The sequence below is a fragment of the Cnephaeus nilssonii genome (genome assembly GCF_951640355.1).
Source record: "Cnephaeus nilssonii genome assembly, chromosome: 13".
NCBI classification, from domain to species: Eukaryota; Metazoa; Chordata; class Mammalia; order Chiroptera; family Vespertilionidae; genus Cnephaeus; species Cnephaeus nilssonii.
In genome coordinates this window covers 1567128-1578795 of record NC_137084.1, presented here as the reverse complement: position 1 = coordinate 1578795, position 11668 = coordinate 1567128, and the positions used below count along the sequence as shown (strand labels likewise).

The 11668-nt window shown below is 68.2% G+C and overlaps 1 protein-coding gene across 1 annotated transcript; it reads right to left on the bottom strand.

The window, feature by feature from the left end:
- Positions 1 to 1279: 1279 nt before the first annotated feature.
- Positions 1280 to 11233, bottom strand: MUC6 (mucin 6, oligomeric mucus/gel-forming). Its single transcript, XM_079787981.1, has 23 exons — positions 10669 to 11233; positions 10454 to 10580; positions 10030 to 10120; positions 9852 to 9961; positions 9553 to 9760; positions 9314 to 9436; positions 8852 to 8972; positions 8579 to 8717; positions 8366 to 8470; positions 8184 to 8256; positions 7973 to 8110; positions 7629 to 7790; positions 7457 to 7551; positions 7227 to 7359; positions 6845 to 7111; positions 6535 to 6758; positions 6021 to 6172; positions 5543 to 5894; positions 4981 to 5166; positions 4656 to 4895; positions 4424 to 4580; positions 4122 to 4265; positions 1280 to 3871 (listed from the first exon to the last, which is right to left on the bottom strand). Exons 1-23 carry the CDS (start codon positions 10977 to 10979, stop codon positions 3435 to 3437), a joined length of 4095 nt encoding a protein of 1364 aa, XP_079644107.1. The 5' UTR covers positions 10980 to 11233; the 3' UTR covers positions 1280 to 3434.
- Between the last annotated feature and the right edge of the window lie 435 nt (positions 11234 to 11668).

The following is an 11668-nucleotide window of genomic DNA, read 5'->3' as shown; positions in this document are numbered from 1 at the left end:
GAGGAGCCTGTTGGCCTTGCAGTAGAGATGTAGGGAGAGTGGGTCTCTGGTTGTGTTGGGGTGACCACTGTGTGAGAAGTGGGGGTGACAGAGGAGGTGGCAGAGTTTGGAACCTGAGTGGATTGAGTGGTCTTGGATGGAGATGCGGTTGGGAAGGTGGTGGTGGTCCGGAATGATGTTCCTGTGGGCGGACCTGTAATGTGGGAGGTGGTGGACACGGAACCTGTGGGGGCGGAGTGAGAAGTGAAGGGAGTGTGTGGCCCGTCGGGTGTGGCCGTGGCTGTGTGTGTCCCTGAACTCCCAGTGCCTCTACTGGTGGTCATGGGTGAGATGGTGGTGCGTGGAACAGATGTGGTCCCAGAGTGGGCAGGTGCGGAGGGGTGTGACACCAGGGAGGTGGAGGTTTTGGCTGTGCTGACAGAGTGAGGGGCTTGGGTGGTTCCTCGTGTGGTCGCTGTCCACGGCGGTGTGGAGGGTGAGAGCACTGTGCCCGTGGCAGGGACGTGTGTCGATGATGGAGAGGAGCCTGTTGGCCTTGCAGTAGAGATGGAAGGAGAGTGGGTCTCTGGTTGTGTTGGGGTGACCACTGTGTGAGAAGTGGGGGTGACAGAGGAGGTGGCAGAATTAGGGACCTGAGTGGATTGAGTGGTCTTGGATGGAGATGCGGTTGGGAAGGTGGTGGTGGTCCGGAATGATGTTCCTGTGGGCGGACCTGTAATGTGGGAGGTGGTGGACACGGAACCTGTGGGGGCGGAGTGAGAAGTGAAGGGAGTGTGTGGCCCGTCGGGTGTGGCCGTGGCTGTGTGTGTCCCTGGACTCCCAGTGCCTCTACTGGTGGTCATGGGTGAGATGGTGGTGCGTGGAACAGATGTGGTCCCAGAGTGGGCAGGTGCGGAGGGGTGTGACACCAGGGAGGTGGAGGTTTTGGCTGTGCTGACAGAGTGAGGGGCTTGGGTGGTTCCTCGTGTGGTCGCTGTCCACGGCGGTGTGGAGGGTGAGAGCACTGTGCCCGTGGCAGGGACGTGTGTCGATGAAGAGGAGCCTGTTGGCCTTGCAGTAGAGATGGAAGGAGAGTGGGTCTCTGGTTGTGTTGGGGTGACCACTGTGTGAGAAGTGGGGGTGACAGAGGAGGTGGCAGAGTTTGGAACCTGAGTGGATTGAGTGGTCTTGGATGGAGATGCGGTTGGGAAGGTGGTGGTGGTCCGGAATGATGTTCCTGTGGGCGGACCTGTAATGTGGGAGGTGGTGGACACGGAACCTGTGGGGGCGGAGTGAGAAGTGAAGGGAGTGTGTGGCCCGTCGGGTGTGGCCCTGGTTGACCTGGTCCCTGGGCTTGTGTGTGCTGTGCTCTGGCCTGAGGTGCTCCCTGTTGATCCTATGGTGGTTCCTTCGGTTTGGTGGGGCGTCGAGTGGCCTGTGGAAAGTGATGCGTTAATGGTTGTTATGTCGTCCGGGCCCGGGCACGTGCTCTCCCACCTGCTGCTGATTGTGCTCCCCACGCTGGGCTCCCTTGTTTTCCTGACTCTGCTCATTATGGTTCTCGCGTTTGTGTTCCTCTCCTGCTGCGTGTATGGCCCCTCTCTTTCCCCCGCACTCCGCGTGGGTGTGATGGGCTTCCGGTACTGACGGGCTCCTTCCTGTGGGGATCTTTCTGGAATTTTGATTGTGGCCCTGATTTCAGACCTGGTCACTGCCATCTAGATCCAGTGCCTTTGGGACCTCTGGCGTCGCCAGGGCCCTGTCCTCACCTGGTGTGGGGGCAGCCGTGGTGGGTGGGCGTGTCGGCACTGTGGCGGGGAGAGGTGCAGAGAGCACGTGGTTAGCTGTAGGCTCAGGCTGGTGCTGTGCTGCCTGCCCCCGCGGCTCCCTGTTGGGTTGGAGGCGTCCCCTCCTGGGGCTCTGTGGACTGCTCTTCTACGCGGTTCCGCAGCCCGGGCTGGGCGCTGGAGCACCTGTGCTGTCTTCCCTCAGTGGGGGCCTGCGTGGGGTAGCCTTACCTTGGGGGGACCCTGTGGTGGGTTCTGGTGTGGTTGGCGTTGGCCATGCCGCCGTGGTGCGCACTGTGGACCGCGCTGTGGATTGCGTGGCTGTGCTGAGCAGGGGTGCCGTGGGCTGCGTGGTAGCCCGAGTCACAGTAGGTCCCGTGGCTGTTGACGTGGGAGTGGCTGTGGGGGCTGGCCCTGACGTGGCTCGTGTGGTGATGGCGGAGGTCGTTCGAGGTGACGCTGCAGGGAACAGGGCCCAGCACATCCCACCGGACCATCTGCCCTCCCCTTTCCCTGCCCCACCTGTGCCACAGGAGCCTGGCCAGCAGGGCACACTGAGCTACCCCCCCGAGAAGGGCGTGTGCCTTCCCCTCGCTGACACGCACGTCCTTCCTCAGCTGACCTTGACTCGGGGCCTCAGTGCTTTTCCAGCGGCCACAGGCTCACTGGGCCGCTGGCTGGCCCTTCACCTGCCTGCCAGCAGGACCCATGGCATGTCCCCTCATGGTCCCTGGGCGGGCAGGGGCTGCTGTGTGGGCTCATGGGGGGCTGGCCTACGCTCCCTGCACCCGCAGGTCCCATATGCTTCTCAGTGACAGTGCCAGGCAGCCAGGATCCGCCACATCCCACGGCCAGCTTGTCCTTCAGTCCCGCCTTCTGTGCCGAGCATCTGCTGCCCTCCCCGCACCCAGGGAGCGTGTCTGATCGTCACGCGTTCCCGCCCCCACAGCGGCCTCACCTCCCGAGGAGACGGTGGGTTCTGGCCGCGTGGTCGGGGCCGGCCCCGTCTGTGCGGAGGAGGGGGCCGAGGCCGTGGGGGTTGCAGGTGTGGCACGGGAGCTTGGTGAGGGTGCCGTGGAGCTGAGGGGCCCCGTGGTTCTGGGGGTGGCTGTGATGTTGGGGGTGGCCAAGGTAGGCCTGGCTTCTGTGGAGGGCGAGCCTGAGTGAGGCAGAAGGGCTGTGACCGTGGGCACAACCTTGGGAGGAGCCCCCTCTCTTGGCTGCTGAGCCATGTAGCCCCCCGCCCCCAGGTGGGCTGCACAGGAGGCACCGGGTGGAAAGCCCTGTGCCCCGCTGAGGGCAACATCCAGTCCCTTTGGCCTTGCTGTGACAGTGGCCGTCCAGCCAGGAGCCACGCTTTCCATGCCCCTCCCCTCTGCTGTCCTGGTCAGCGCCGCTTGCCCCCGCCATGTGGGGCAGCCCAGCCTTGCCCGCATGCCAGCCAGCGGCTGCAGGGATGGGCACAGGCTGGGCTGACGGTGCCCAGGGACGAGCCCGGGGAGAGTGCTGCTTCACCTTGGCACCTAGTGTGTGCGCAATCACCTGTGGTGGGCGGCGGCGGCGAGGTGGGCAGCAGCACTGCAAGAGGAAGCGGGGTCAGTGCTGTCACCACGTGCCGCCCCTCCCGGTCCCGCCCTCCAGGCGTGTCCCTAGGCGGGCGCCTGCTTCTCAGTCCTCCTCCCCTCTCCCCCCCGGGTCTTCTCTTCTCCCAGCACCACTGCCTAACCGTGGTGATGCCTGGCAGCCAGGACGCTGTCCAGCGCCCACCTGTGGTAGCTCCAGGCCAGCTGTCACCCACATACCCAGTAGGCTGGCAGAGCCCGGGCCTGGGTTGCCCTGCAGCTGGGGGCTGGGTGTGGGTGCGTCAACATTTGGGGAGGGAAGCCTAATTGTTTTCCCTTCGTGTTTGCTGTCTGGGGCATGGGGGTCCCAGCACCTCAGGGGCACAGCTGGGGAGTAGGGTGCTGGAGAACTGGCCAGAGGTTTGTGCAGGGGCTCTGCTGTGGGGGCTGGGTGGGCATGGGGGCTGGGTCTGAGCTTACTGCACTGCACGCATGTCCCCTTGTCCTGGTCGAAGTACTCATCCTGGGAGCAGTTGTAGCAGCCTAGGGGGCGGTGCGGGAGAGGCCAGCTCTCAGTGCCGGAGCTGAGCCCCTCTTCTGTCCCAGCCACTCCTGGCCTCTCCACCGAACTGCAGAGGCAGGTACCCCCTTGTCCCCGACCCCAGCCACCCTGCCCTGTGCCTGTCACAGCCCCCTGGCTCCAGGCTGGGCCCTCGTCCACCATCCTGTCTTGATTCTCCGGCCGGGAGGCCATCAGTCGTCTGGCCCAACCTCGCCCTCTCCTCGCCCGCACCTTCGATGTTGGTGTCTGGAAGGCTCTGCAGCTGCTGGGGGCAGAGGCACGGCTGGTAGTGCCACGTGCAGTTGGTCTCCTGGGCGTACTGGTACTGGCCGTCGCCCGCCCGCGTGTGGGAGTTGTAGAAGTCGCAGTAGATGGCTGGGAGGATGGGTGCCTGTCAGGTGGCCGTGAGCCCCCCGCACGGGCCTGGGAGGCTCAGGGTCCCTCTGCAGGTCCCTCTGCAGGGCACAGCCTGCTGCCCACCCGGGAGAGGTGCTGCCGCCATGGCTGTGTCCGGTGGGGGACAGGATACTCACGGCAGAAGTCGGGGGCCCTCCAGTCCACGCACACGCCCTTGTCCAGGCAGGCCTTGGCGTAGGCGGCCACAGCGTCGCATAGGCACTCACAGTCCCCACCCATGTCGCACCCACATGTGTCGTGCACGCAGGCCTCGTAGTAGGGCAGGCGGTACACCTGCGGGAGTGGCCCTCAGTGTCTGCTGTCCACTCGCCTGCTCAGGCCCGCCCCCCGCCCCGCGGCGCAGCTCACCTGGCTGTGGCAGGCGGCGAAGGTCTGGCTATTGATGATGCTGCACTTGCGCTCGGCCCAGGCGCGGCGGAAGGCATTGAGGCTGCAGGGGTCCATCGTGAGTCTGGCATCTCCGCACAGCGGGCTCTCCTTCCACGAATTCACAAACTCCAGCTCGCTGGACGCCACGTACTTGCTGCGTGTCTCAAAGTCGTCCTTCATGTTCCCGTTGTAGTTGCCGCACAAGCCGCACAGGGGGTCCTGCGGGGGCTGGTGTCAGGCGGGCAGATGGGCGGTGGGCGCTGCCCCCCCCACCCCCCGCGACCTGGGCAGTGGCGCGTGGTACCTGCGAGGCTCGCGAGATCTTGATGGAGACGGTCATGTGCTTGTTCCAGATGATGGTCAGGTTGTAGCTGCTGCCGATGGTGACGTCCAGTAGCAGGTGCAGGGAGCCAGCCCTGACCCGGAAGTACACCTGGGGGTCTGTCCCGCTGACCGTGTAGTTCCTGTCCGCCAGCACGATGGACAAGCCCTGTGGGGCAGGGCTGTCACCAGGCTGCCAGCCCCAAGCCTGGGCGGCTGCTGAGTGCCGCCAGCTCTGCTCCCGCCCGTGCTCCCCTGCACGGTGCCGTTAAGGACACGGCCGGACGGCGCCTGCTGAGGGCCAGCTCTGGGCTGGGCCTGTCCTCTCGAGCCTGCCTTCGGCGGGAGGTTCCAGAACGTCATGGACACTGAGCTGAGGGCTGAGCCAGGGTTCTGGGAGGCTCCCCACCCCACGTCCAGCCCCAGGACCTGCTGCCCGTTGTGTGGACGAGGAAGCAGAGGGGGCAGCAAGCGCTGGCGGCACCGAGCGGCCCGGACCTGGCGCCGGGTGGCTGCCTTGAGGGGACACCCACCAGCCCACTCACCCCTAGGGACATCCTGATGGCCCGGGAGCAGGTGACACCCGATTTCCCACACACGACGTTCTCCGTCAGGATCTTGAAGGTGGGCTGGGAGTCATTGGTGCCACAGCCATCCTGTGGGGAGGGGGCGCTGAGGAGAAGCCCACCAGGAGCCCCCGAGTCCTCCCAGGGCCTCCTCGTGGCCCCCGTGGCCCCTCCCCTCCAGGGCCTCACCGTGGCCAGGATGTACTCGCAGCTGCCCTCGAACACGAAGCGCTGCCCGTCGAAGGTGACCACATGGCCCTCCCCGTAGAGCGTGCAGGTGGACGAGCAGTGGGCGCTTTGCTGGCACGTCCACTTCCCCCTCGAGCAGGTGCTGCCGGGAGCAGGGAGCTCTGGGCTCTGAGGCCCGCCGCACCCACCCCCACAGGAGGCCGCTTCCCAGCCCCACCGGACCCTGCGGACAGCCCTGTGCCGGGCCTGCGGGGTGGGACTGGCTTACCAGGCCTTACAGTCGGTGTGGAGCTCGGCGCCCCGGGGGTAGGAGACCCCCGCAAACTCGCACGGGCACTCCTCGGGGGGCACGCACTGCCCGCTGGCGTTCTCGTAGAGCCCCTCGGCACAGACGCAGCCGGGCTCGCACTTGGTGGGCACCTGCAGGGCGGAGGTCAGCAGCCCCTGGGAGGGTGGCCCCCTGTGGGCCCTCTGCCCCTGCATTCCTCCCAGACCCCTCCTGCACCGCCAGCTCGCGGCCTTTCCCTCGGCAGCCTCCCTCCCTCAGGAAAGTTCCGGCGCCTCCATGCCTCAGGCTGGCCTATTGTACCCCCCTACCCCTCCCCAAGTTGGGGGCCCCAGCCCACCTTCCTCAGGGAACCCCCCCAGACTGAGCACACTGCCCTTCAGCTGCTGGGCCTCCCAGCCCCACTGGCCACGCCTCTCAGGGACAGGGTTGGGGGCAGAGCCTCTCCTGAGGATTCTGGGCTTCCTCCCACGGCCCTCGCCCTCCCCAGCCTTACACAAGGGGTGCCCGTAGCCAGCATCTGGCATGTGGGGGCACAGGCCGCCCCAAACTTGTTCCTCGAGGACTGGCTGCAGGACTGGAATGTCTTGGGGGCCGAGCAGGATGCTGTAGGGAAGGGGGCTGGTGAGGCGGGCTCAGCGGAGGCCAGGGCCCCTCGCGGTCCAGGTCGCTGCTCCGCTGCGCTACGTACCCAGGAGCATCGGCGGCCGCCCAGGGCAGCTCAGCCGCCCGTTGGAACAGTAGCTGCAAGAGAGGCTGTGTGAGGGGGTGGCCTGGGGCGCGGCTGCAGGGGGCGGGGCTGCCACCCGGGAACCTCACGCACCAGATGACGCCCTCGACCACAGTGGACTGGCCGGCCAGGACGAGCTTGTGGTTGTCCAGGAGGCAGGGGCACTGGGCCTTGTGCACGCACTCGGCCTTGTGGTTGAGGTAGGTGCCCTCGGGGCAGTTGCAGCCTTCCACGGGCACGGCGCTGGGGTGGCACTCGGCGGCGCGGTCGGACAGGGAGAGGCAGGTGCGGCCGCAGGCCCGGCTGTCGTAGCTGTAGGTCTGGTTGCCCGTGCAGGGGACGGCTGCGGGGAGTCTGGCGTCAGGATGGCTGGGCAGAGCTTGGCCCGACCCGGTCACAACCCCACCCTCCGCTTGACCGCCGGCTCCCGCCGCCCCGCCACGCCTGGAAGCACGCACTGCAGTTGTCGACGCTGCTCCTCCAGCCCCAGAGCAGGACGCCCCGGGAGGCGCAGGCGTAGGCGTAGTCCCCCAGGGCGGCGCAGATGTGCGGGAAGGTCTCCTCGTAGTTGCAGGCCTGGTACACGCACCTCTGCGGGCAGACAGCAGCGTAGGCGCCCGCCATCCACACCCTGTCCCCGAGGTGCCCCACCCCGCAGCCCTCCTGGCCACGTGCAAGCCCCGCCTACCCTGTAGAAGGGGTGGGGGTTCACCACGGCGTGGCACCTCTCGAAGACCGTGCCCTTGTTCACCAGCACCGCGCAGTGGGTCTCCGCGCACACCTCTGCGGGGACAGGCCCCTGAGTCCCCGCGCCCCCAGCGTGGGTTTCCCGCCTGCACAGCCCTCCGGCCGGCACTCACTGTTGAGCTGGCTCATGGAGCAGGGGTCGGTCTCACGCTCCAGGGCGGCCGGGCAGTTCCCTGCCCGCCAGGAGTCCACGAAGAGCGAGGCCGTGCCCTCAGGGATGCCCATGCTGGTCGTGAAGTCGTCCGTCGTGTCCCCGTTGAAGTTGCCGCAGAGCCCTGAGCCGGCCAGGCCGTGAGGGGGGGCGTCCCGCGTCCTAGTCCTGCCCCGCGGCCCCTAACCGGGCCCCGGGCAGGAGGCCAGCACTAGCCGCACCCCTGGGGGGCTGGACCTGCTGGGCCCCCTGAGTCTCTGTGGGGCCCCTTCGTTTCCCGGGAGGTCAGGCCAGGCGGGGACTCACCTCGGGTCTGGCCTCTGAACTGAGGCCCGACGGTGATGTAGGCCTGGAACACGGGCTGCAGCTGCACCACCAGCTCCAGCCCGAAGGTGGTGGCCATCTGCAGGTGGGTGGACGTCTGCTTGAAGACCGTGATGTTGCCTGCGGGACAGAGGCTCAGCGGGCGGCCGCTCTGGGCCCGGCCCCCGGGGCGCAGGCAGGGGCTGCGACCTACCGGTCTTGTATGGCAGCCACTTGGCGTCTCCATTGTTGGCGACCACCTCATCCTGGGAAATCACGATCTTGTCCTGGAGGGAGGGCGCTGAGTCACTGGGGGCCGGAGGGGTGGCTGGGCCGCGGCAGAGACCGTGTGCTCAGGCTGGGCGGGCGCAGTGGCGGCAGACGGGGCGGCCTTACCTGGCTGGACACGTAGATGAGGGCGACCAAGGAGGTCTCCGAATGCGAGTACCCAGACTTGTCGTAGGCGGCCATGAGGGAGCCCCCGTCGGGGAGCTGGGGGCTCTAGGGAGGACAGTAAGCATAGAGGGCCGGGGCTCGTGGGGACCCCTCCTGGCAGGACCCCTTGTGAGACCCCCACCCCGTGGTGACCCCTCGTGGCGGGCCTCCCACCTGGAGGAGGGTGTAGGTGCAGGTGCCGTGGAAGCGGTAGGGCCTGGCGTCGAACGTGGTCACAAAGGAGCCGCCTTCCAGGGCGCAGCGCCGGGGGCAGGGCCGCTCCTCGCACTTCCAGCGCCCCATGGTGCACTGGCTGGGGTGGGGAGGGGGGGCCCAGAGTGGTGGGGGCGCCCCCGGGTGTTCTGGGCCAGCAGAGCTGGCTGCCTCGGGCTGAGGCTGCCCCTGACCCCCGAGCCCCCACGTCCCCCCATCCCCTCCTGTCCTCACCAGGTGCGGCAGGCGTCGGCAGTGACCGCCCCGGGGGCGTACGCCACGCCGCCGAGCGTGCAGGGGCACTGGGCGACGGGCACGCAGGTGAGGTTTTTGGAAACATCGTCGAGGACCATACCTGCAGGCAGGAGCTTCCTGGGGCTGCGTGGGGAGACCCCTCCCCTCCGGGGGCCCCCCCAGCCTGCACCCCAGGAGGGCTTGTCCCCCTTCACACCCCCAGTCCCGCCTGGGCTGCACACTCAGCGTTCTGCCCCCTCGTGCCGACAGGCCCCCACCCAGGGCCCACCTCCTCCCAGTAGCCTCCTGGGCCCACCCCCGCGGGGACACCCCTCCCTGTCCCGTGGATTAGCCCATGTGGCCGTGAGCACTTAAGGGGTCCTGGTCCCAGGGAGCCAAGAGGGGCCACATGCTGGGTGGGTGGGGGCTCATCTGGAGGGTCCGTGGGGAGAGGCACGCCACCTTCTGGGCAGAAGCAGCCGAAGGTGCAGGAGCGGGCACAGCTGTGCTGCGGGTGGGAGCAGGTCCTGACGCAGGCCTCGCCGCACTCCTGGTACACCTGGTTGGCCGGGCACTGGCCCAGCGCTGTGTGTACACGGGCCCTGGTGAGCAGGCAGGGAGCCCTGGGCCCTGCCCCCCTCCCAGCCCCTCCCCACCAGGCCTCCTGGCCCTGGCCCTCCCTGCAGCCTCCTAGGACTCACAGCAGAGGCCGGGCCTCCGCCAGCGGCTGACGGGCTGGCCGACGAGGCTGCAGCGGCGTGAGTACTCGGAGAGCGTGGCGCAGGCGCAGCTCTGCTGGCCCGGCCGGGCACACGCGGCCACGTCGGCCTGGCAGCTCTGCACGAAGGGCTCCTTGGGCACGTCGCACTCGGGGGCCACCAGGGCCAGCAGCTGGGCACAGGTCCGGGCCTGGCGGAGGGCCACCGGTCACGGGGGGAAGGCCGCGCCCCGCACCCAGTGCTTCCACCTGGCAGGCTGCGCGGGCTCCGCCCTCACGTACGTGCTCTGCCTGCAGGACCCGGGGGCCGGGGATGGCCTCGTGGGTGCAGATCTCGTTGGGGTCGTCCAGCTTCTGGAGGGCGGCGTACTTGTGGGGCTCCAGGCGCGTGCCTGCAGGGGGCGGGGCGCAGGGTCAGCACCTGGGCTGGGCACAGGGGGCCCCGCCCGCCCCCACCTACCGTCCTCGCTCAGAAACTCGTTGGTCTTCTCGCCGTCAAAGTTCCCGCAGAGCCCGCACATCCTGCCCATGTGCCTGTCCTCCACCAGGACCTGCGGGCGAGGGCGGGCGGTCGGCACACGGGGCTAGCGGGGAGGGGCGGGGCTCCCTGGCCCGGGGACCCCTCGCCCAGATGCAGAGACCGCGGATGCCTCACCGAATAGGTTGTGACCGCCCTCCCTCCCGGGACTTCTTTTCTTGCTGGATGGTCCTCACTTTCAAATGGGGAAACTGAGCCTCCAGCAAAGCCCAGGCCCATCCGGGCTCCTGGCCGGAGTCCGCCGAGCTGAGGAGCTGGGGAACTGGTCTGGACCCCCGCCTCAGGGGCAGCCCCCAGCTCTGCCCACCAACACCTGCCGCAGGTGCAGCCCCCACTGCGTCCTCACCATGAGGTGGGCGCCGGGGCCCCACAGCACCACCAGCTCCAGCTCCAGCTGCTTGGCCACCAGCCGCACGCTCTGGCCGAAGGGGGTGATCTGCAGCCCGTTGCTGGTGTAGGGCAGGCTGACGGCTCTGCAGGGGGGAGCGGTCAGCGGCTGCCCTCCGCCCTGGCCATTCCCTCGGCCCCGGCTCCCAGCCCCGGCCCTGGTCCCTGACCGACCCCACGTCCTTGATGGAGATGGCTCCCTGCTGCACCGTGACCACCGCGGCCCCCAGCTCCACGATGACCCGGGAGATGTCCCCGCCGGGCCCTCGCCGCAGCTGGACGCTGAAGGTGGGGGAGGAGGCGTCCTTGCAGATGGCCGCAAAGATGTAGTTGCAGGTCCCCTCGAAGTCATACGCGTGGCCGTCGAAGGTGGAGAAGTGGCCGGTCCCCCATGTGGAGCACCAGCCCCTGCCGGGCGCTGTGGAGGGAGCCGGTGGGTCTTGGGGTTCTGGGTCCCCTGGCCGGCAGGGCCCTGGGGAGCTCATGCTCGCGACCTCCCAAGTTTCAGGCTCACTGAGCCTCACGGGGGAGCCAGCTGCTGCCAGCAGCCCCGCCCCCCAGGGCCCCCGCACTAGCTGGGCTCCCAGGCCCCCGTGGCTGCAGGTCCCTTGTGGAAAGCCCAGACCACGCCACCTTGTGGCAGAGCCTTGGTCCTCACCTGGCCGTGGGGAGTCCTTCAGCCCCTGGGGTCCTGGGTGGGCAAAGGAGGTGTCGTCCAGACCTGCGTGGCAGGCCCCCATGTCAGTGCCGGGCCCGGCCACCGCTGCTCCAGGGCACAGCCCGCCCGGGTACTCAGAGCCTGGCTGTGAGCCGGCCCAGGGCTGGGCAGCCACAGCGCTGGCACCAGGCCTGAGCCCAGCCCGCTGGGCCCTCCCCACCCCTGTCTCCCGTTCGCCAGCTCGCTCATTCACTCGTTCACTCGCTCACCAGTTCCGCACCCTGCACGCAGCGAGCACCTGCTGTGGGCCTGTGCCCTGCTGGGTGCAGGAGACACAGTGGGCACGCGGTCCCTGCTCCTGAGAGCCCCCAAGGGGGGCGAGGCGCACACGCACAGGCACGGGCAGTGAGCAGGGCCGGTCGTGCTGGGAGGATGGGAGGTCCCTGGAGAGGTTCCTGTGGCCGAGGGCCAGGCCTCAGGGCGGGTGGGTCCTCCACACTGGACACTAGCCCCTCT

Bases quoted from the DNA above. Each gene is read 5' to 3' on its own strand.
- MUC6 (XM_079787981.1), bottom strand. From the start codon at position 10,979: ATGAGCTCCCCAGGGCCCTGCCGGCCAGGGGACCCAGAACCCCAAGAC. The intron at 6,173-6,534 runs GTAAGGCTGGGG...TCCGCCCTGCAG, and splicing joins TGGCTACGGGCACCCCTTGT to GTGCCCACCAAGTGCGAGCC. The intron at 4,581-4,655 runs GTGAGCTGCGCC...CCACTCCCGCAG, and splicing joins TCGCCGCCTGCCACAGCCAG to GTGTACCGCCTGCCCTACTA.